The sequence below is a fragment of the Adiantum capillus-veneris genome, chromosome 18 (assembly GCF_014529385.1).
Source record: "Adiantum capillus-veneris isolate H3 chromosome 18, ASM1452938v2, whole genome shotgun sequence".
In the NCBI taxonomy this organism is placed as follows: domain Eukaryota; kingdom Viridiplantae; phylum Streptophyta; class Polypodiopsida; order Polypodiales; family Pteridaceae; genus Adiantum; species Adiantum capillus-veneris.
The window spans coordinates 100,994,919-101,020,169 of NC_140948.1; the positions used below are offsets into that span (position 1 = coordinate 100,994,919).

General features: G+C 46.6%; 2 protein-coding genes across 5 annotated transcripts in view; one reads left to right on the forward strand and one right to left on the reverse strand.

Moving 5' to 3' along the window:
• The window catches only part of LOC147436096 (calcium-transporting ATPase 8, plasma membrane-type-like), a 245,024-nt gene extending 220,578 nt beyond the window's left edge, over positions 1-24,446 (reverse strand). For 3 of the 4 annotated variants that reach the window (XR_015185155.1, XM_086488995.1, XM_086488992.1), the window contains exon 1: positions 24,318-24,446. The gene's annotated coding sequence lies outside the window, so the exon portion shown is untranslated. Of the gene's footprint in view, positions 1-24,313 lie in introns of all 4 variants that reach the window. The other variant, XM_086488993.1, reaches the window with a different exon arrangement.
• On the forward strand, positions 3,891-4,716 carry LOC147436098 (uncharacterized). Its single transcript, XM_086487825.1, has 2 exons — positions 3,891-4,476; positions 4,535-4,716. Exons 1-2 carry the CDS (start codon positions 3,891-3,893, stop codon positions 4,714-4,716), a joined length of 768 nt encoding a protein of 255 aa, XP_086343951.1.
• Positions 24,447-25,251: the final 805 nt, after the last annotated feature.

The window sequence follows — 25,251 nt, forward strand, 5'->3', positions numbered from 1 at the left end:
TTTCTCGCGTTCACACTGGTGAAGAAGCAACAGGAGGGGTTGCTGACGACTTCCCTGATAGCAGTCTCTTTAAGGTGGATACCACACCGGAATGATACGGCGATGTTTTGCATCTGCTTTCTACTGGACTCTACCCAGAGAATGCTTCTCCCGTGCAGAAGGGACACCTGTTGCTGAAGTCTAGGCCTTTCACTCTCATTGGGGGCCAGCTATACAAATCAGGGCAGGATGGTGTTCTGAGGCGGTGTGTCTCCCCTCATGAAGTCGAGTATATTTTAGAGGATGCCCATAGTGGTCCCACTGGTGGCCATTACCTGGCCATATTACTGCACAAAAGATTCTCCAGTGTGGCTTATGGTGGCCCTATATTTTCCGCGATGCAATTGCCTATGTAAAGGTATGTGATGTATGTCAGCGCTGTGGCCCTAAACCAAGCAAACAGTCAAACCGTCCTCTGCAGGTCTCTATGGCATGGCAACCCTTTGAGAGATGGGGCATAGATTTTTATGCACGCGTGCACATGCCACAACTAGTTTCCAACCACCCCGCTCCAAACCTTTTTCCCCTCCCTTTTTTGCATGCATGTCTCCCTACATGGGTAACTTTTTTCAACTAGAAAATTTAACAAGACCTTCCCTTGGACACTTTATCTTGAGGAGGTTCACACCATAGTAGCCGACATGAAGCCTTCTTCTCTTTCTCTATCACTTGCTTGCATGCACCATGCACACAACACATAATGAAAGGCTTCTCAACCACTCAATGCTGCCATACAATGTTGTGAAGGCGTCCCTTCTTCCTCTTATATATTTGCCAAGCCACACAAAAAAAACTTAACTAGAAAGGAAAACCTGCAATTATGTGCCTCCCCATCTTTTTGGCTACACAACATGTTGTAGGCCCAATTACTCCCTCTGCCCAACCCGGCAATCGGAAGTATCTCTTGGTGGCTACCGACTACGCAACAAAGTGGGCAGAGGTACTTGCAACAACGGACTGCACTGGCACTACGGTAGCCAAGTTTCTCTACGAAAATATTTTGTGCAGGTTTGGATGTCCCTTGGAAATCACCAGTGACAGGGGTAGTCACTTTGTGAATGAAACAATTTCTACCTTGCTGGCCAACTACAAGATTTTTCACAGAAAATCTTGTTCCTATTACCATAGAGCAAACGGGCAGGCAGAGAGCACTAATAAGGTTCTGATAGCACTCCTGCGGAAAGCATGTCATCTTCATCCCTCAACTTGGGCTCAAGCTATCCACGGTACACTTTGGGCTTATCGAACTTCTTTCAAAGCCACAACCAATCACACCCCATTTCAATTGGCTTTCGGTTTGGAAGCGATAGCACCTTTCGAATTCAACTCAGGATCCCCGCGAGTGGGGAGTCTTCGTGCCAATGGAAATTTGGGGTCGGCATCTGTCTCTCGTCTTTTCCTTATGTAGGAAAGCCAAGGTTTGGCTTCACTGACTCTAGAAGCAGAGCAGCTTCGTCGTAAAGCCTGGCATGATCGCCATCTCAGGAAGCCGCAAATAACGCAAGGAGCACTGGTGCTACTTTATCAGGCCAAGTTTCTGAAAAAAGCAAAGAAGTTGGTCCCAGCATGGCAAGGACCATATAAGGTGATGGAGATTCTACCCACGGCACTGTACAATTAGCCACTCTCGAAGGAGTTACGTTGCCTTTAGTCAATGGATCTCGGATAAAATGCTATCATGCTTAAGCTGCCGCTCAAGGGTCTAACCAAGCTACATCAAGTGTGGAGTTTCACCGATTCCTGAACATTTCAATAACCAAATCACCCTCCCCTTAGACAGCTCTCCTTCTGCAGACTCTGTTAAGCTCAAGGGGGTTGATTCTAAATTGGATCAACTCTCTCCTTCACTCTCTGTCTTAATCTTTGTCTTTCTTGGGCATAACCTAATCCCCTCAATCTCTACTCAATTCCTTTTCTTAGCTTTTGCCTCTCAAGTGAAACTCAGTTCTTTGGTATGCATAAATGCCTTTGTATCTTTGAGTGGGGTAATTATTTATGAAAAGATTCGCGGTTTATCTGCGTTTTATCTGCCACTTCTGAGTACCTCGAATTTATCATGCTTTCTATTATCAGGTCGTAGCTAAATCTTTAAGGTCTCTGGGTTAGTTTTCTAAGCATTAAAAACTCCCTCCTTATTTTTCTATTCTCTACGTTGTCTCTCCTCTCAACCCCATCCCCTAAGCCTAATGCTCGCCCTAGCGCTTTCCCGCTCTCCTCGCCTGTGCCCCTTACTCTTGCCCTCGCCCTAGTCTTGGCCTTCCTCATCCTTTCCCATTCCCTCGCCCTAACCCTTCCCTTCGCCCTCGCCCTCGCCCTCACCCTTCCCATCCTCTCGCCCTAGCCCCCTCACCCTCTCGCACTCGCCTTAGCCCTAACCCTCCCACCCCCTCGCCCTCACCCTCACCCTCTCCCCCTCGCCCTAGCCCTAACCCTCCCCCTTGCCTCGCCTAACCCACACCCTCGCCTAGCCCCCTCACCCTCTCGCCCTCGCCCCTAGCCCAATCCCCCCACCCCCTCACCCTCTCGCCCTCGCCCTAAACCTCCCCCTCCCCCTCCCCCTCACCCTCTCGCCCTAGCCCTAACCCTCCCCCTCACCCTCTCGCCCTCGCCTAAACCTCCCACCCCTCGCCTAGCCCCCTCACCCTCTCGCCCTCGCCCTAAACCTCCCCCTATCCCCTCGCCCTAAAACTCCCCCTCACCCTATCGCCCTCGCCCTAAACCTCCCACCCCTCGCCCTAGCCCCCCTCACCCTCTCGCCCTCGCCCTAACCCTCCCGCCCCCCTCTCGCCCTCGCCCTTTCTCATCCCCTCTCGCCCTCGCACTGAACCTCCCCCTATCCCCTCGCCCTAAACCTCCCCCTCACCCTCTCGCCCTCGCCCTAAACCTCCCACCCCTCGCCCTCGCCCTAAACCTACCACCCCTCGCCCTAGCCCCCCTCACCCTCTCGCCCTCGCCCTAACCCTCCCGCCCCTCGCCCTAACCTTCCCCTCGCCCTCTCCTTTTCCCTCGCCCCTCCTCACCCTCTCGCCTCACCCTAACCCCCCGCCCTTCGCCCTAACCTTCCCCTCGCCCTCTCCTTTCCCCTCGCCCTTGCCTCTAGCCTCTAGTCCCTAGTCCCTAGACCTAACCTGTCCCCTCGTCTAGTCTTCCCAACGCCCTAGCCCTAGCCTCTAGACTCTTTCGAGAATCCAAAACGAAAAAGCAAGCGCCGTAAGGACGTTTCTCACTTCTCAGCAAGGGCATTAATTACCTGCGAAAAGCAAAACCGAAAGGCTGAGAGCGTTTAACTGGAAAAGCAAGAGCGAAAAGCAGAGAACCTTTAATATAACCTTGGTACTCCATTCAGTCCATCCAGTACCGAATTGGGTCTCGCCCTTGCTCCTGCTACAGTGGGACTCATCAATCATATCGATCCTCAGGCACAGTTTAACAAGATGGTTAAAACTCGGAATAGAGACAAGCATCTCCAATCGGAGGAAGAGTCCTCTGCCTCTGGGGATAGCTCTGACAGTAAATCAGATTACACTCCTAGTTCAGAGCAGCTTTCAGAGGAATCTTCAGAGGAAGATTCGCCCCAGTCCGTCCCTGCTGACAGGGTCACCACTCTCCAGGTGCCTCGCCCGTCTGGTGCCCTCTCCAAGGTACCTTTAATAATGATATATCATTTACAGGCTCCGAATCCAGCACTCAAGGATGTGTTCTCTTAGCAGCAACTGATGCACTTGGGTCTTCAAAATTTGGCTCAGACCGATTTGTCTGCCAATATCTCTACTGCCAAGCTATGTTCCCTCTTGCTAACTTTTCCAAAGCTGAATGATAATGCACTTACAGTTGAGGATATCGGACAGGCTATGGGAATATTGACTGTGCTGGCACCTCTGCCCGCAACCAAAACCTTCTCAAATCTCTCACCAAAAGAAACTGCAAATGCTTGTCAGGAACTTTTGTTGGACTCACATCCAGACTATCACAGGAGTCGGCAACTGTATTCAGTATTACAGTATTATTTTTTACTGCGAGCACCGGAAAGAACGGGGGTTCCATCTTCTCCAGGTTCTCCAGCAATATGCAATGCTCTTTTTTGTCTCTACCACTGCCTGCCGTACCCATTTCACAATTTGTTGTTTAAAGCGCTACAGGACAGGGCAAAGCGTTTTCGGACTCAACGTAAAGGCAAAGCGGAAAGGTTCAATTGCTATGCAGCACCCATTATGTATTGGGTAGTACAGATTATGCAGCAAAAGACAGATGCAAAAGCAGTTCTCACCCTTCAAGATGATCCAAAAGAGCAAGACCGTTCCAAAATGGCCAAAGGGAAAGGCATCTTGCGCAAGAGGGCAAAGGTACAAAAAGATTCATCCGAGCAGCTGGCAACACTACCTTTCTCAGAATCACAGGTCAAATTTTCTGACGTCCATACTACAACACCAGCAATGCGTATGTCTACTTCTATGGCCACCTCAACTTTCACCACCTCTTGTGAGTAGTGTTGCAGTCACTAAAACACAACCTCCAGTTGTGTCGCCAGCACCACGTACTACTCTTAGTGCTGGGGCACCGAAGGATACTGCAGGGGCATCTAGCTTTGGGACGCCTACATCTGACAAGCATGACATATATGATACTTTTGCGCCTCAGGCCGACAGACTTTTAGAGGCAGACAGAAGAGCCATTTAGACAATTATCAATGCAACCCTCTCATTGCAAGGTACCAACGGTCTGCATCGCGCTTGCTATGACGGTATGACAAGGGAAGTGCAAACTCATCTTCAACGAGCGATGGATAGGGACAATTTCATTGCTACAGCTCAAGATCGCATAAGAATCTTAACTCAACAGGTAGTGGAACTCAAACATATTGTCCACACTCAACAAAAACAGTTAAAAGAGGCAAATGATATGACCGTAGCAGTTCAGGACCTCTCTCCGGTGGTACATACACTATGTCCTTCTTGTGCAAAATACCAAGCTGTAGCCATTTCACAGGCAGTTCCAGCTACAGCTACAACTACAACTACAACCCCGGTTTCTCCGCAAGTTCCTGCTATTGCAACACAGATACCGACACAGACGGACGTTTCCAAAGCACATTCAGGGGATTCTCAAACAGCAGAGAAAGCAAATCCTACCAATATGGAGTCTAAGCCAACAGGATCAGTCTCATCACAATTTCAGGGTCCCTCTATGGCCTCCCCCTCCCAATCCCCATCCTTTCCTCAGCACTTCTACGGCTTCCCGGGATTCCAACAACCTGTTCCACCCTCGCACCCTGCCCAGTCTTTTCCTGGGTTTCCACCAGCTCCACCTACTCACCCTCAACCGTCTCACATGACACAGCCTGCTGCTCATGGGGTGGCTACTCCATACCCGATGTACCCTCCTCATGGCCACTACCCCTCACCATACACTTGGCCTCCATCTCCTTACCCACCTTACTATCAGCCTCCTCCTCCTCCATCATCCGACCACCAACAGTAGATCGCCGATATGTCAATTCTTCAGTTCCGCTCTCCGGGACAAGCAGCGGTCTTGTGGCGGGCAACCTGTAGCCTGCTACAGTGTCACTTTCACTTTCACACGACAGTAGTTTACAGTTGGGCTTTGGTCAGTTGGTCTTTGGTCTGGTCGATTCACACTTGGGCAGAGACACGTGGCAGGGTGGTCTAGTGGACATCATGGCCAGGTCACCACCGCCACCCAGTGGGGATAGACTTAGATGATGTTCTTTATGAGCCGTTGGTGGCTCTTGATGATTGTACATATGAGTAGTCGTTTTGGGGTCAGTGGGATTATCTTGTACGTAGTCGTCTAGAGTGGGTCTTTACACAGAGCACGTCTGCACTACCCCGGCACATCTGAGCCTCGACACCCCCATTGTACCTGAGAGTCCTGGGCTAGAGCTGAGTGTGCTGCCACGCCAGAGTCTTTATCAGTCTTTGAGATAGTCGAGTCATATGTTCTGGTCTGCTGTTGTGTCTTTGCGAGCTCTGTTGACGTCTATTGTTTCCTTTCTGTTCAGTCTATTTGAGGGAGATTCAGTCTGTTTGAGTGAGATTGTCACGCAGATTGCACTGAGGACCACCCACTGTAGAGAGCACGACACGTTATCCGTACTACAGTAGGTGTGTACTTTATATAAGCATCGTCCACCACCCAAGAACACCCTTAGTTTCTCTTAACACTCCACTTGGGTAATATTTCTGAAAGTTTAATACGTCGCAATTTTATGTTTTTGTGTATGTCACTAACATAAAGTTTCGGTGTTTGTATGTTGCATGTGTGTATATCTCTCCAAGGCATTGGAGAGAGAGAAATGAAATGAATGAAATGTTATATTAACGTCTTCAAAGGCCAAAGTGACCTATGAGACCAGAAAAATACGATGTAGTGGATCTGATATAAAATCTGAGTAACAAAGTCTGAGAGAGAGAGAAATGAAATGAATGAAATGTTATATTAACGTCTTCAAATGGCCAAAATGACCTATGAGACCAGAGCGTTACAATGTGGTAAATCTGATACCAAGTCAGAGTAACAAAATGAAATGACAAAATGGTAAAATGATAAAATAAAACTACTATGGGATCCTAAACTGGTAGGCGTGAACTAAGCAGCTAGCTGGGGGTAGCTAAATCACAAGTCACAAAAGATCCAGCATCGGTCGTTGGCGGATCTCATCAGTCTGACTAGGCGTCGTGCATGTCGGGCCAAAGTGGTCCGAATCCTCTAATGTAGCCTCCGTCGATGCTGTGTAGTCCTCCGCAATCGTGGGCGTCTCGATCTCCCTAGCTAAGTCGCTCGATCGATTAGTGTACCTCTAGTGTGAGGTGACAAGATCTGCTATGGTAGTATCTCCTCTAGGTGTCCAGTGTCTACTCTAAAGAAATCTGTGATGTGTCTCTAAGACTGGCTAGCCTCTCCTCTCATCAGGCTCTCTCTGTGTCTGCGCAGCTCGAGCAGAAACAAACCCAGGCATCTCTGATCCTCGTACCTCATGACTCTGGAAAGTGGTCCAAAGCCCTCTCTAAACAAGCAGTGGAAGCGGCCTCGTATCTTGTAGTAGACGGGGCAGTGGCATGTGTAGTGTAACTCTTATCTCATGCTCCATGTCAAGAAAAAGGGAAAGGAGAGGCTTTTTCCAAAGCTTAGTATGCGATACTATGGACCTTTCCAGATCTCCGAAAAGATAAATGATGTCTCCTTCCGATTGAAGCTCCCCGAAACACAGAGGATTCACAATGCTTTTCATGTGAGTCTCTCGAGGCCTTTTAAAGGCGATGTGCGCGAAGATAGGGAGCCTGATCAGCAACCCAAAGTGGAAGAAAACAAGGAGATCCTTGTTCCAGAACAGATATTGGCACATAAAGACAGAAAGATTAAGGGTAAAGTGATAAGGCGGTTTTTGGTTAAATTCAAGAACTATCCTACATTGGATGCAAAGTGGATGGAGGAGGAGGACCTAGCAGATACTACTCAGATTGTAAAACTTTACCTTGAAGCTTTTGGTTTAGCATAGTCTATTCCAATTGGAACCCCGAATTCAGCTTGGCCAGAAATATGGTGTAGTGGGTATGCACAAGAGGGGAGTTACTCCGCTCCTTTTTCAACAGATGCCAAGGATTTTGAATACTAGAGTCACTGATGTCTCTTTGAGCTTCAGGGATACTGAGAGCTAACAATATTCTGCTGTAATGACTTTATGAAATGAAATTCCCAAAAATGAAACTGATTTGTTCTTGACTTGTTTTAAGTGCAGGAACTGATAGACGAAATGACTACAGCATTTTGGTCTAAATATCTCGATAGACATGGTTGCAATAGGGATTAGTCAATCGGACATCTATGACGTCCTGTGTTGCCGATAAATCATGGTCTGACATCCGAATGAATGTTGAATATGATTTGTTATGTGATGTCCTGTGATGTCTAGTGATGTCCTGTGATGTCGTGTGATGTGACTGTTGATTGGTACATGTACTAGATGTGTGTTCCTAGTGCGTCGGTACTAATAGTCAGTGTCTGCTAAGACAGTTTATGGCCTCTGTGTGCTTTGCAGACGTAATCGAGGGCGATTACAATGCTTTCAAGAGGGGGGTATGTTACAAAGTGGATGAAGTGGCAGCCGGTACACTCACACACACACACCCTCCCCTTGTGGCTACTGCCGGAAAATGCAGGCTGCAGCGTACGGACAGCCCGAGGACTGCTGCGTAGAACCCGCCGGAAAACGCAAAACCGTATAGGACTACTGACATGGCAGAATTACCTACGGACTGCAGGCTTTTTGCGGGGCTGCTTTTCTACGCAGAAGCTGGGAAAATCCTACGCCAATTTGAGAGCTGCTTTATTTTACGCAAGCAGTAGAGAGAGAGAGCTTTTGTTTCAAAGTTACTAAGCCTTGTGAGAGGCAAGCTTTTGAAGATTTTGGGCTCTACTTTTAGCATCCCTTGTAAACTCTTTAAATTGGTAGTTTTGGCTCTCACTTCTACGAGCATCTGGACGCAGAGTCTGAGAGTGAGTCCCGGCTACTCGCTTGTACTTTGAGTTGCAGATTAATACAAAAAGAAATACCGAAAGGGTGTGCCAGTCTTTGGGGCCAATATCTCTAGGCATGAAACTCCACCGGGCCAGTGTCGAAACAATTGTGAATTGTGAACTGTTTGAAGTGAATTCTTGTGGTGTCCCAGTAGATTCTCGACTTGGAGTGTCCAAATCTGTTACATTTCACATCGTGGAGTGTTTTGTGAACCGTCCTCCAGAGAAGGCAATGTCAAACCATTGTACAAACTCAAGGGCTCAATGGGTGTTCTTGTAGCCTGAAAACGTCTCCAACCTGACGACCTGACTCCCTTCCTTGACCTCCTTGGTTTTCTTGTTGATCTGGTCACTGTCAAAGGAGGACGAGCTCTCCTCGTCTGAATTGCTAGATAGCTTTCCATGCCTTATAGACTTTTTCAAATCAGACCTTTCATAGGTGAAGTGTCAAGAGGACCGAGAGCCGGACGACCAACCACAAGCGGAAGAGACCAAAGAGATTCTCATTCCAAATCAAGTCCTAGACATAAGTGTAGCGGGGCTACAGTGTCCCTTGCACAGGACAAGAAGTTAGTTACAGTTGGTATGGGGCTCACACTGGACGGACTCTCGCCTGGGCAGTGACGTGGTAGAGCTACGGGTGGTGGTCCAGTGGACAACGTGGCCAGATCACCACCACCCCACAGTTTGGAGATAGACGTAGCTAGACTATCAAGGATATTTTGCTAGCCATTGGTGGCTATTTTTTATTGTATATATGTGTAGTTGGTTCTAGTTGTCGTATGCTTCATCTACTTCCTATGTTCTAGCTTCGTGTGTCTTGTGTTGAGCAATGCACATCTACACTCTCCCTGCACATTGGAGCCTCGACACCCCCATTGTATCTACGAGTCCTTGGCTTGGAGTTGAGTGTGCTGCCAGCCAAAGTCTGTATTTGTCCCATGAGTTAATCAAGTTCCATGGTGTTCTGAGTCTGTGGTTGTGTCTTTGAGTCGCTCGTTCCATCGCTCTATTGTGTTTCCTTTCTATTGGAGTGAGGTTTCACGCATATTACACTGAGGAGCACCCACAGTAGAGAGAACGACACAATTTTCTTGCTATAGGTGCTCTCATTTTTGGCACACCCAGTGGGACCTCAACTGGTCTCACTCCATTGAGCGTACACGGTCGAGGAGCTAGCTGGTTTATGCCCTCGCCTGGTCTAGTCTGCTAGTCTAGACTGGCCTCATCCAGCTTGGTGTAGTCCACCTTCGCCCACGTCCAGCTTGGTCTAGTCCACCTTCGCCCTCATCCAGCTTAGTCTAGTCCATTTCGCCTTGTCCAGTTTGGTCTCGTGCAGAAGGGAAAGTGTGTCAGGCTCTCTACAAAGGGTGCTCCTCAGTGCAGTATGCGTGAAACCTCACTTCAACAGAAAGAAAACATCACAGAGCAATGGAACAACAACTCAAAGCACAACAACAGACTCAAAACTCATTGGAACTTGACAAACTCATAGAACCATACAGAATCTGGCTGTTAGCACACTCAGCTCCAAGCCCAGGACTCACACATACAATGGGGTGACGAGGCTCCAATGTGCAAGAATGGTGCAAATATGCGGTGCTGGACACAAGACCTAAGACTCAAGACGCCAAACCATAGAAAGTAGAGGAACAAAGCACTTTTGGTAGTCTTCAAATATTACTTTTTTGGTCAGGGATGTCAAAGAGCCAAAAGCAAGATGTGATGTCCTCACTTCTTTTCCACACTGTGATTGCCTCTACTACTTGATAAACACTATACCTTGTGGGTTTCATCAAATACTCTATACATCATTGCAATTGAGAGCAAATGGATTTAGAGCCCAGGTGGAGTCCACTTGGTTGAGCTTCCAATGTTTTGCCGCCCCCATGTTGGCATGGGTCATCAACATCCATGTCAGCCCTGCAGAAGTGGATGAGGATAGCTGTGAGAGTGCACGTGTGCGGAAGAGAGAGAGAGAGAGAGAGAGAGAGAGAGAGTAGAGAACACCAAAACGCTGCTATGGTGAAGAGGGGGCGATCAACCCCCCATGACTATCAGAGCAGGAAGACCCGTACAATACAACGTATCAGATGTGTATCTGTGGGTACCCCCTGACCCCATATATAGGTGCCCAAGGGGAGGTAGGGCAATGCAAGGAAAAACCCGGACAACTCAACAAGAAAAATAGAATATAGAGGACGCCTGAACAAGGTGGGCAACGGGCCCAGAAGTGGGCAACCGGGTAGTGCAGTCGAAATGCATATGCAAAGGGTGGCCAGCCCAGAGGCACACTAGCCGTACATGTATGCCCTAGACCTGTATGTGAAGCAGTAGTGGTGTAAATCTAACACCCTCTCTCAGCACCTGATGCTGAACAAACCGCATGAAGCCCGAATATGTGAGGCAAATATGAAGATGTCTACTACCATGTCCACTGATGAACAATACTCCGGCGAACTCTGCGAGTCTGCAACCGGGTGGGGTGTCCCGACCGCCAAGAAATCCCCATGGTGTGATGTCGTCACAAGCAGTGTAGCAAACTGTTGTACTCCGCTGATGCAGTGTGAATGTACTGTTTGAAGGTCCCGAACTGAGTGTGAAAACAACTCCTTGTCAAAGGAGTGCCAATAGACCTGCAAGTGTCCTGCCCAATAGGATCTCTAGTATCAGTCGCCAGCAAGTGAAGACCATTGCGATCCAGAAAACCAAGGCCAGCGCTAGCATTTCTGCACGCTTTCGTCGCGAGAAAACTGCAAATTGCCTAGCGTTTTTTGCATTGCCTAGCGTTTTCAGAAACCATCAGCGTTTTTTCACCTCAGCCTTGCGTTTTTGCATCCAAACAGGCATCGATCTCATCCTCCCTCTCTTGACGCCCCCTCCTGCAACAAAACACAGCAAATCGGTATCAAATCAGCCCTGCGTTTATGGACAAGATCTGCGTTTTTTCAGCCTTTGCTGCGTTTTTGTGGTTGTTGCGTTTTTTTGCAAAACGCTGAGCCCTTGCACACACATGAGCGGCCAAGACATCCACGGGAGTCTCCAACACTGCCTGGTACTTGCCATAGTTTTCTCATTCGCCTCCGATTGACCAGCCGTACGGCCGTACGGGTACGAATACGGATCAAGTACAGAAAGGGATCCTATTCGTTCAGCCCATGTGTCAAAAAAATTTGGGCAAAATACTTTCGGCTGCAGTTTTTAGGCCGCCCGCTGGTACAGACTTTGGGCGCATGTCTCTGTATACTCTATGCAGACATTGCAGGGACTCAGAGAGCGTGTGATGTGAATTTTGGGCATTGGGCATTGTTGGCCATTGTGTGGGAGGCCCATGTGATGAGGCCCCATCCGATGTTGTAGAGATTGTTAGAAGATTGCATGCAGATGCAAGGCCAGAGGGAGAAGACAAAGCTGCTTTTGTAGATGCATTGGTCAATGATTTGGAAGGAGATGCCTCTCAAACTCAAGGACGTGCTTCAATGAGTACGCATGCTAAGGGAACAACTAATGTAAGTGGCTCTTCCAAGTTCAATGTGGGGTCCTCAAGCAAGAAAAGGAAGGTTTCTCAAGGGGGTTTGGCAAGTGCATTTGGCTTGCAAGCACGGAAGCAAGCAGACCAAGCCTTAAGGAGCTCTTACTTTTTGCAGATGGTGAAAGCTATTGGAGCATCATGCTCAGTTGGTGGTGATGAGGATGAGGATGAGGACGAGGATGATGCTGCTTATGACAATGAGGATGTGAGCTATGGTGAGAGTTAGAGCTCACTGCACCTGCCGCCTGCTTATGGACAATGGTTTTGGACATTTACTTATGCCGTATGGTGTTCACTGTTGACTCTACAGTTTAGATTCTAGCCTCTAGTCTCTACTTATGTTTTGGATTCAGCCTTCAAGAGACTCCACTCCTGAATGTTTTTTGGCCTGCTTCTATAGTCCTGACTCCTCATTGTTTGGAGGTTTCTTCATTACTTAGAGGCACCATCTCTCCACTTTTTATTCTCTGTCTACATGCTTGATTGACACATGGTCATTGACAGAAGTCTGATTGGAATTCAGTGTACCCACTAGTGATTATACCATCACCCGTGTCACATGTGTAGATTGAGCAACAAGCTAGTCTCTAAATTCTAATTTCTAAAGTTTCTATGGTTTTGTCTTTGTGTATAGAGTTTTAAACATGGTGGTGTAGTATGTAGCATCCTATGTTGTAGGCTATCTGAAGACTGACGTGTGGAGTTTTGGGTAGTATGATCCGTACTTAGTCCGTACTTCCGTACCAGTGTGCGTCCGAGATGTGATTGACGTACGGAAATACTATGGTACTTGCAGATCCATCCCCACGTTCAAGTACGTACACGAGATCAGCATTTTTTGGCATCTTTTACTTGCTGTTTTTTCTCTGTTTTCAGCCCTCTAACGGCTGCAAACTGCGAGAACCCCCTCATCTGAACCTTTGCGACACTCCCGTACTAATCGGTGGCATACACACATGCTAAAATCTCTGTTACAGCAGCATTGACAGCACCATTTGCGGCGCTTTTTGGGCGGACAGCAGGCTGATTTTTTGCCTATTGTATGGTCGATCACTCCATTGCCCGTCAGGACACCATCTAATGGTTGTCTGAGAAATCATTGTGGACTGCTACAGCTTTGGAGACAGTACCTTCTACGGCGACGTGAGATCCTATTCCTTGATCCTTGGGAGATCCATTCATTCCAGCCATCATTCGGCGGTTGCGCACTCCAGAGGGGGTGGTGACTTGTGGTTTTCTATAGACACACCTATGCACTCATGAGAGGAGTTCACACGAGATATGGCCATGCACATGGCATATGGGATTTCGACATTCCCAGAGAAGACACCACCATCTTGGGTGGATAGACACTTACCACTTGACCTCGACACGTCAGATCACTTGCTTACACAAGAGCATCTACATGGACTTAGGGAGAGGATCTTGGATCTCTTCTTGGACAGGTCCATTGCTTGGATCTACAGACTGGAGTGGGATTTCCGTGCTTTGGACTCTCTTGGAGAGTTTACCTGCGAGATGCGGAAGATCAGGCATCCGGCGACTACATCCGGAGTCACCTGGAGCTTGGCTTGGATGGTGGTGCACTTGCTCTTCTATACTCCTGATCATTTGGATTTCTACCTTCAGAGTTGCTTACACTCACCCTCGGTAACCTTATAGCAGACTTATCCCCCGAACCCACTTTGCTGCTTCACACATAGGTCTAGGGCATACATGTACAGCTAGTGTGCCTCCGGGCTGGCCACCCTTTGCATATGCATTTAGACTGCACTGTCCCGTCGCCCACTTCTGGGCCAGCTGCCCACCTTGTTCGGGCGCACTCTATATTCCTATTTTTTCTTGTTGGGTCGTGGGGGTTTTTCCTTGCATTGCCCTATCTCCCCTTAGACACCTACATATGGGGCCAGGGGGGTACCCACAGATACACATATGAAACGTTGTATTGTACGGGTCTTCCTGCTTTGATAGTCATGGGGGGCTGATCGCCCCCACTTCACCATATCAGCATTTTGGTGTTGTTAGTGGATTATGTCATGACTTCACCAAGCTTTATTTCTAGTATCGAGGACTTTAAGGTGGGACCCAGACCGGTTGGGATTGCAATGAATCATGCTCTCTTGACCTTATCAATCTCCTTCCAATACAATGCCTCTCAAGTACAAAGGAAGAAGATACACACAAGATATACTTTCACGCCAGAGAATAGGATGTGGGCAGCCAAGCCAGTATATACTGTAGAGGAGATTACTTCTCAGCTAACAAAGATACTACATGGAGCAGCACAAGAGGCATACCCACATACTCAGCCTGATCAGAAGAGAGGATCTGGGAACGTGCCTCAAAACAGTTGGTACGATGAGGAATGCAAAGAGACAAGAACCCAGGTCCAGAAAGAGCTTACACTTGGGATCATCACATATAAGCAGTCTCGGATTGCTCTTCGGTGTATAGTACGTCGCAAGAAAAGGGCATTTTTAGCCAAACTGGAGAAGGATTTATATCAGCTCTTCTTGAGTCAGGACTCACATGAGGCCTGTCGTTTATTTCACGAGCACTCATCACCTCCGACAATTACTTCTCCTGAGATTTGGGGTCAATATGTAACATCATTATATACGGTATCTGGACAACCTCCATTACCAGATCCGCTAGAGCCATGCCTTGCTACTAGTACTTTCTTTACCACGGAAATGGTGGAAAAAGCCATTGATAAGATGAAGACAAGAAGAGCATATGATCATGAGGGTTTAGTAGCAGAACATCTGATCCATGCAAGGGATCTACTTTCAGAAGTCCTTGCTCGTCTGTTTAATCGGGTCATGTGTGAAGGATTACCTGAATCTTGGAAATTATCTACTATCGTACCTATTTTCAAGTCAGGGGATCCTGATACCCGGGAACTACCGTACCATTATGGTGGGTCACACATTGACCCGACTGTACGCATCCATTCTGGAACAAAAATTGAGTAGATGGGCACAGAATAAGGGCATAAGGGCAACAGGAGAAGCTGGATTCAGGAGGGGTTATTCCTCTTTAGATCATATTCTTACGCTCAGAGCCATTATTGAGGAAGGAAGAGCAAGCGGGAGAAGGGTGTATTGTTGCTTTGTGGATTTTCGGAAAGCTTTTGATACAGTACCAAGGGCCAGATTGATGCGCAGAATGCAAGAGTTAGGGGTCCCCAAAGAGATTATCTGGGGGATCATGGCCTTATACGGGTCAGTAACTGGTTATGTACGTACTCCAGAAGGGGATTCCGACATTGTCCATTCCACCGTTGGAGTAAAGCAGGGATGCCCACTGTCCCCTACTTTATTTGGTATGTATATAGATGAGGTATCAGATTACATTGATAGAGAGGGTGATAGAGGTGCTCAACTTGCAGGGTCATGGATCCCTTTGTTGTTGTATGCAGATGAGATTGTATTGATAGCAGAATCACCAGATGGAATGCACAGGCAGTTAGATACATTACATAAATTCGCGGAGAAGAGCGGACTGTCGGTAAATTTGGGTAAAACCAAAGTTATGGTGTTTAACACCACATCGCAGTGGGTTAGGAGATCGGCACCTACATTTGCATATGGCCAGGATACAGTAGAGTACACAAATGCATACACATACCTTGGTGTGGTATTTACAGGACCGAAGTTTACTCTTAAGAAAGCAGCGGATGCTAGATTGTCCAGAGCCTCTGCGGCCTTGGGACGGTTGGAGAGGATGTGTTCACAAGTGCAGTTCCAGGAACCACGAACAAAACTTTGGCTCTTTGATACTGTGGTGGCTTCGGCTATGCTTTATGGGGTCCAGATTTGGGGACCATCTGTGGATAAGGATAATTGGAAGTCAATGGAAAGACCTTTGGTATCTATGATTTCCCGAATGATTAGAGCCAAGGCCTCCGTACCACACGCGATTACCCGAGCGAAATTAGCTGCCCCTCCGATAGAAATTGAAGCTCTTACCAGATCAGTGTCCTTTTTACATGGTTTATGGGATACAAATAATTGCTGATATACTAGATTGGCCCTCGAATCCTCTCGACAATTAGCAATGAAAGGAGATACATCATGCTGGTATGCGCAATTGTCCTCGTGGTTTCAGAGACACGGGTTCAGTATGGAAAGATTACCCCCCTTCCAATACTCTCTTGAGGCTCCATCACTGGCAATCACACGAACGGAGATTAATAAAATCATCCGCCAGGATCTTATATAGTTGGACACTAAGAGGACATGGGTAGACCCTACACAAGAATTGGGCACGAAGATGGCCGACTACAAAGAAAACTTCCTACAGCTATCTGAAGATGGTTTTGTGATTCGCCCGAGCTACATGGATACCCACCTGTCTCATGGTTTGAGATGTGCTATTGGTCAGATTCGTACATCCTCACACCAGCTGGAAATTGAATTTGGCAGATTTAGGGGAATCCCACCTGAGAGCAGAATTTGCAAGTTATGCGGAATGGAGCCGGAGACAGAATTACACTACATATGTCATTGCACCGTATACTATGAGATACGTGGGTGTTTCCATTGCCTATTTAAAGAAGGCCTTGGACCTCTAGATAGAGTCATGCAATACCAAGATCAAAGGTGCTTAGGCCTGTACCTACTGGAACTACATCGGCACAGGGATAATCTAATGAGAAGACAAAGAGCACTACAGCCTCAGAGGCATACCACAGATTTCTTCAGATCGAGAGAAGCAGGAATGGAAGGAGAAGCAAGAGGCCAGCAGCGAGCACAAAGGAGTACCCACATTCATACCAAAGGCACCCTCATTGACAGGGCGATTGAGCTTAGGAAATCGAGACGACCACGACCGAGATGCAGAAGCACACTTCACCGAAGGAGACTACAACAAAGGATTAGAAGCATTCTAGCCAGACACCCAGAATGCTCCTAAGAAGTTTACCTAATACTTTGTATTTAGTTTTTCGCATTTATTTTCACACTTTCACATTTTTCAGACATTGTAACAGATTCACCACTTTTGTATCAGTTTGGTCTCATAGGTCACTCTGGCCTTTTGAAGACGTTAATATAACATTTCATTTCTCTCTCTCTCTCTCTCTCTCTCTCTCTCTCTCTCTCTCTCTCTCTCTCTCTCTCTCTCTCTCTCTCTCACACACACACACACACACACACACACACAAACACGCACTCTCACACAATAGCGACAGTTGACTTCAAAAACAAAAAGAAAAACTCTTTGAAGTGTTGCAAATCAATCACAGAAGAAGAAGAAGAGCACGGCCAAAGTGGTGAAAGACACGGCGGAGTCACTATTTCCTTTGTCATTCTGAGAGAGCCAGACTAGGATAATGCACATTCCACAACGCGCTCCTACTTCTTCCGTCCCTGATTCTACTCTGCAGGTGGTCAGCTCTGCCGTTCCCGATCCACCTCTTCCTGTTACATATGTGGCATCTCCCTCACATACACCTCTATCTACTACTCCCGTCTTCATTCCTACCACAGTTACTATTTCCCACACACCAACCTGCAATTACCTCGTCATCTCTCCCTATCTCAGGTTCACCCATTGAGCATGTTACTAGCTCGCTTGCATTGCCCCTTGAGAGCCCTACACCCACAAGCATTACTACTGGATCTTCGATTATGGCAGACTCTACTTCGCTGTTCTGGCTCTCTAAGGAGATTTTGTAGGAGTCAAAGAATGCTATCGCTACCATTGAGCTTGGAGCAAAGCGGTAGACTGCTAATCACCAACGCCACGCAGCTACATATGCAGCAATGGAGGGATGCCTACATGTTGCCGAGAGCGCAATAGCGGACAGAGGTGCTACAATCTTTGCTTTGCATCAAGCATTACTACTGGATCTTCGATTATGGCAGACTCTACTTCGCTGTTCTGGCTCTCTAAGGAGATTTTGTAGGAGTCAAAGAATGCTATCGCTACCATTGAGCTTGGAGCAAAGCGGTAGACTGCTAATCACCAACGCCACTCAGCTACATATGCAACAATGGAGGGATGCCTACGTGTTGCCGAGAGCACAATAGCGGACAGAGATGCTACAATCTTTGCTTTGCATCAAGCCTTGAGAGTGAAATCCCAAATCATCGACGACCTAAAAGCTCAAGTTCACAGATTTCGAGAGATGCTTTTACAAGGCGATATGGGGACTCAACAGCCCAATACCAAAGATTACCATACTCCAACTACTATGGGATATGGATGGATTGGTCCAGTGAAACAGGTATAGACTCCTATGGTTATGGGCAGCCACGTCCTTCTACACAATTTATGGGAGGTACTCACTCTCAGCATATTCACTTCTACACAATTTATGGGAGGTACTCACTCTCAGCATATTCACTACTATCCCCCGGGGTTTCAGCAGCCCACTCATATGACACAGATGCAGCCGACACAAAGAGTTCCTTGTGAGGGATTTGTTCGTGCCCATCACCATGACTGTGTCAATCGGCGGCCCCAGTACCATCCTGGATAGGTGCTTCCATCTTCCGCTCAACAGGTGACAGCTACTTTCATAGAGGGCCAATTTGTAGACAGCAAGATACAGCCACCTACGATCGATATTATGTCTCCACCTCCAAGGCAAACTCTTGGGGTGCTACAGTGGCGACAATAGCGACAACACCCTCTCTAGGTTGACATGATCAGGAGAGCGTAGCTCAGCATCACTCTGTGTAGATATGTTGTCACGTGCACATTTAACCCTATGTGCATGTGGACAAGCTATCTCAGGTCTAGGGTTCAGGTTAGCCTAGGAAGTGTTATGGCACCTTTGTGAGCCTATGCACAGGCCGTGCATGTCCAAGCACTTAGAGTAGTTGCATATCCTCTAATTGCACACCCAGTACCACCCAGCATATGCATTGTCCAAGCAGAAGGTCCAAATTTCGACCAGTTTTGGGACATAACATTTTACAAGAAATTTGGCATTTTTATAATTAATTGCACCAATTTCCAGGGTCATGGGGTTGTAGGGTTGACTGCTCGACCCAGCCTTCAGCAGGTATATAAGCAGAGGAGAGGGCGCTCAGTTCCAGCAGAAGAAGTTCAAGCATTTGGTTTAGCTCCGACTATTCCAAAAGTTACTGGGATGATAATCAACAGGTTGAACCTGGTGTGGTGCGGACTACACAAGTGGGGAGTTACTCCACTCCTTTGTCATAGGCTACTTGTAACTTGCAGCGGAAGTGATTGATGGTGAACACTGAATACTCATGATGTGTGCTCAGTGCTTACTCAAGGTTCTTTTTACTTCATGAGAGTTTTGCAATAGACTAGAGAGAAAAGAGAGAATTATACTACGAGTGAACATTCTGTGAGTGATAGAGAGAAAGAAGATTTAACACTGGTGGATCGTCATAAACCCCCCTCCAAGGAGTCCCCCCCTCTATCGCTAGAGAGGTATTTGCTTTAGATTGCACAAATGCTGATACAATGGTCCTAGATGCTGAGATACTGATGGGATTTTGCAGTAGATGCTTGGATCTAAGAGGCTAAGGGCTGGAAATGCAAAACGTTAGGGATGCATAACGTGATCTAAAGGCTCGATGAGGCTATGGGCTGATTTGCTATGACCGATATCGAGGATGGGCTGAAAATTGGAAAATGCTAGCTGATTTGAGGGCTGAATCTGAAAACACTGGTGTGATACTACCGTTGAAATCTGGAATTGGCTGATCTGCTCCAAAACGCTTACGTTCTAACGCAAATGGGGCTGAAAATGGAAACACTGGGTACTGGGACTCAGGGCTGAATACTAACGCTGGCTGATTTACAAGGAGATGGAGATGAAGATGATGATGGGCTAATTCTTGTGTTGTGTCTATGTTGTGCCAAGGAATGAGCATGCAAAACTTATTGACTCGATCAACAATGATGCAACACTGTGTCTTCCATGAATGCAATCTTTCTACCTTTCCTGAAGTAATCTTCACGCTTCGGTGCTCACTCGAGTGAATCATGTGCATTGTGCAATATGGATTTCCTATGAGAAGGTTACACACAAAGACGGTGATGAAAATACAAGAGACCGTCATGAATGAGAGACTCAAAAAATGCGCACTAACTTTCATGTCATCAAGAGATACTTCATGAATGGGTTCGGTGGACCTTGACTCGAGAGCCAAGATCTATCTTGCGGGACTAATCGTATTTGCAACGAGGCTAGCTATACTAGAAACGTAATCAATCAGATTACCAAATCGCTCACAAGGTTGGAACTATCTAGCTTAACGGTCACTCCAAGGTGCACTCGGTACAAACTGGAGCCACTTGAGGGCTTAATGATCCTTACAAACAATTAAATCTCTATCATACAAAAATGCTTCCCATGCTGTAGAGAATGAATGACAGAGAGAGGTTCCTTTTCAGGCAATGACTGATTCTTTTCTGAATTATTGGACTGTGTATTGAGAGCCAACTCCCGCGTCAACGGTCAACAGAAACCCAGGACCATCTCCAGCCAAACGAGCTAAACCGGCTATTGGATTAGTACCTGACATCTATGGCATACGCCTTGAAAGTACAAATGAATTGTGTCAAGCATATGGCAAAGTCAATGGCTTCAAAGCCCTTATTTTCTTTGACCCCGAAGCTACAAAGAACTTCATCCATCCAGGATTCTTAAAGCAGATGCACTTTGCTTATGATGCAGAGGGTGGAGAAATTGAAGCTGAGCTAGCCACAGGGCAAACTCAGAAAGTGGTACCACTCATTGGTGCTCTTCCAGTGACTATCCAAGATTATCATGGAAAAGCCGATTTCCACATTATGAAGTTGGCAATTGTGATGTTCTATTAGGCATGCCTTGGCATGACAAGAATGATGCGACTCTCTAGGTTCGGAACCGAACCATCACCGTAATGCAGAAGGGCAAGCCAGTTGTCCTCAAAGTTCGGTTGTCCGAACAAAACCCTGAATGAACTTTCTAGTTGTTTTATAGTTAGATACTTTTGAACTTTGTTTGAGAAAGTATGGTTTGAAATTTGTTTGAAATGATGGTATCTGTTTTGAATCTGTCTTGGCACCAATTTGAAATGTTTGACTCTGGTTTTAATACTTGTTTCAATGATTGGTGAGTTTCCTCCCAAGTGAAGGGTGAGAATGATGTTTGAGAATGCTTGTTCATACTCATGGCCCGGACCCTTGTGGTTATTTACGGGCGGGAGTATTAAGAAGTCTGAGCAGTGGTTACTCTCAGCACCTCCAAACGACGCAGGCTGCGGTCTGGGGGGCGTTTGGTTGTAAAAGGCCTCTATATCTCATGGCCAGGACCTTTTTAGGTTATTTGCGGGAGGAGTGATGAAGGAGTCGTTGAACAGCTCATGGCCCGGACCTGGATGGTTATTTGCGGGGGGAGTGTTCATCGGCGGCTTTATGTTTCTATGTCTTGTAACATGCATATGTGACCATTTGTATTGCATTGTGATGTGTCAACCACTGAATATTCCTAATTGGATGAGATTGCTTGGGGGGTATGTAATTTTAGTGCATCAAGGCACCCGTGGAAGATCAGTGCGATCTGGGTGTGATAGCTAATTTTACTACACGGGAATATCATGAGTTCCGACCTAGAGGAAAGATCAAATTGATTGTCCCTCGGAAATTTTTTAGCTAACTTGAGTTGTTTTGCAGATATGTTGTAATCGCGGACGATTACTCTCTTTCAAGAAGGGGAGATGTCACAAACTGCTGACGTGTCCAAGCCTAAAGAATGGAGCCAACTTGCAGATGCTGGCCAAGGGGCCTAAACCCTAAGAAGAACAAGTAACAAAAGAAGTCCTACCAACTTATGGGGACCCTGTCCGAGGGGGCCCCAAGTGACATAAAGAAAATAAAGCAGGACCCACACACACACACACACAAGAAATTGCGTAGCTGCTGATGATGTGGCACATTTCCAAAAATTACGTTGACTGATGATGTGGTAGACTGTACGGATTTCGCATTTTGCGCTGGCTGATGACGTGGCACACCGTACGGATTTCCGTAAATTACGCTGGCAACTTTTTGGCATTGCTTTTGGAGCAAAAGCTTTTGAGTTTGAAGGCTTTTCATGTAAACTACTTTTCAGGCCAAGGGCCTATGAGGTTAGGGCTCAATCTCTGGCATGCTTCCTAGAGAAGGTGTAAAGTCAGGAGTACCGGCTTGTACTGTGTTGATGCAATATAAAGAAATACCGAAAGGGGCGCCAAGGTTTTGAGCCAATACTCTCTGGGGTGGAATTCTGCCACTCCGTGTCGCGTGTCGTCTCTCTCTCTCTCAGTTCAATTGTTAATGAATTGCTAAAAGTCTGTTCAGTCTATTCTTTTCTATTTGTGCCCGTCTTGTGATAGATGCTATTGAACTGTGTATGTTATCCCCTTTCAAAACATGAGAGAGAGAAATTAATGACAAAAAAGAAATACTTTGCTCATAGCGAATGATCATGGGAGAGGGACCTTCGATAGAGAGAGTGAGCGTGTTTTCTCCCTGTAGCAGGAAAAGTGTGTCGTGCTCTGGGTGCTCCTCAGTGCAGTGTGCATGAAATCTCACTCCAACGGAAAGAAAACATCACACAGCAATGGAACAACAACTCAAAGCACAATAGCACACTAAGAACTCACTAGTACTCGACAACTCATAGAACCATACAGACTCTGGCTGGCAGCACACTCAACTCCAAGCCCGGGACTCACAAGTACAATTGGGGTGTCGAGGCTCCAAAGAGGGCTGGGTACTGTGGGCTGGCTGCCCAAGGGATACTGACTTGCTTCAATGGGTGACCCATAGGGTCACTTATATATAGGGATTTATTGCTGGGTCGAGTAGATCTCTAGAAAATACCCAACAACTTATTAAAATGCTTCTATATGTCTCTTATTGTTAAGTTTAAAAACCCTTGATAAGAGGTGCTTCATATGCAAATGATTCCCTAGGCTTGGTACTAATGCAACTGTTTGAAAACACTCCCCTTAGTGCCACCTAGCAGACACTAGCTGTGCTCATGTGCAATCAGAGGGTATGCAACTACACTAAAGTGCCTGGACATGCACGTCTTGTGTACAAGCTCACAAAGGTGACAAAACACTTCCTAGGGTTGTCCTAAACCCTAGAAGTGTGAGTAAGCTTGTCCACATGCACATAGGGTTAGATGTGCACGTGACATCACCTCAATGGGAATAAAGTCTCTGATATCTTTTTGAGATTTCAAGGATACTGACAGGCTGACAGTGTTCTACATTTGAAATCGGAATTCCTATAATGAATATGTTATATGTGCTCTCTCATGTGTGCATTGTTTGAGTACGTGTAGGAAAGATGAAATGATTGGAGCACTTTGTCTAAGTCACTTGATGGGTGATATGAATGTGCTAGTAACAAGATTTAGTAGATTAAGGCACCCATGAACAGATCAGCACGGTCTAAATGTGATTGCTTAATAAGTTACAATGATCATGATTCTCATCTGAGATCTCAACGGGGATAATGATGTGAATGTTCAGAGAATGTTGTCTTTGTGCAAGTATTGGATGTATGTGGTGGGTCTAGTACATAAGTACTCAGAGTCAGGGTCTATTGAGCTAGTTTCTATCCTATGGTTGTTTGCCAGGCGTAATCGAGCGCGATTACAATTCTTTCAAGAGGGGGTATGGCACAAACTAGAAGATGTTGGCCGAGATGTCTTTGTGCAAGTGTTGGATGTATGTGGTGGGTCTAGTACATAAGTACTCAGAGTCAGGGTCTATTGAGCTAGTTTCTATCCTATGGTTGTTTGCCAAGCATAATCGAGCGCATTTACAATTCTTTCAAGAGGGGGTATGGCACAAACTAGAAGATGTTGGCCGAGATGTATGGTAAAATACTGTGCATTTTGGCGTTCCACCAACTCATGCCAGGCGCCCTTAGTGAATGTGATTACCGCATCCTTCCTGCCATGAATTGGGCGATTGCGCTTTGCATTGTCTCAAACCGGGCACAATCATTTCTGTCGTTTTTAGTGGCAGGCTCTGGAGTCTGGCAATGTAGGGCTAAAGCGTTCAGGCTCAGCAAGAGTTACTATATCATCTTGTCGTTCGCTTCAGCACAAATACAGATTTGCTACGTGTGTGTGTGTGTGTGTGTGTGTGTGTGTGTGTGTGTGCGCGCGCGCGCGCGTGTGTGTGTGTGTGTGTGTGTGTGTGTGAGAGAGAGAGAGAGAGAGAGAGAGAGAGAGACCTACTTGACAGGGCGCGTTCTAAGCAGCGCCTTGCTTGCATGCGACAGTTTGTGGATGGCGCAGAGAATTTTTCTTAGTGCATTTTGGAAACTTTGCCTCCCTACTTTTTTTTTTCATCGAAAATTACCGAAGTGCCCTTGAAATTCGAGGTTTGTCAAGTCGATTATAAGGGGGGATGTTTTGGCCCAAGGTTATGGGCTCAACCCCGCATGGTGCAACTCGAATGACGTTTCTTGGTAAATCAATATTGTAAACATTGTACTTATATTGTAACTTGCCCACACTCTCACTTGTATTGGATATGTGGGATCCTTAGCTTCTATCCACTTTCCTTCAAAAAAAATACCATCATGCTTCCTTAATTTTGAAAAAATGAAAAATCTTATAATTGGGAGAGGCTTCTACATCTAGTGGCGTGAAGGTTTTATTAAGGTGGCTATCTTTCGAGATTTGCTATATTTTTAGAGTAATAGTAAGCTATAGTTTAGAAGGATCCCTTATCTGTAAAAGCGTTCTAGACGTGTCCTAGGGACATGAAATGCTATTGCAGCATAGCGCAAATGTTGTGTCGGCATACTGTAGACTAGTGTACTGAACCTGAGTATGTCATTCCAAGGCCCCACCTCCCACATGTCTACCAGAGCCCGCTTCCCACACAAGCTTAGCCATTTGGATCTTTCAAAACCAACTAGCATGGACGATTAAGCATGTCATGTCCTTTCTCTTTTCCACCATATTGAAGTCTCCCACTAGAATCCATTCCCCTTCAACAAGGAACTCTTCTAGTTGCTTCCATACCTTTCCTCTTTCCTTCGCCGAGCAAGGTCCATAAAAAAGGAGGAGCTCAATGAGTTTCTCTCTCTGCTTGTTCGCAAGTTGAAGCTCACTAAGCATATCTACTTTATATGCAAGATTGACATGTGTGTGTTGGTGCTTT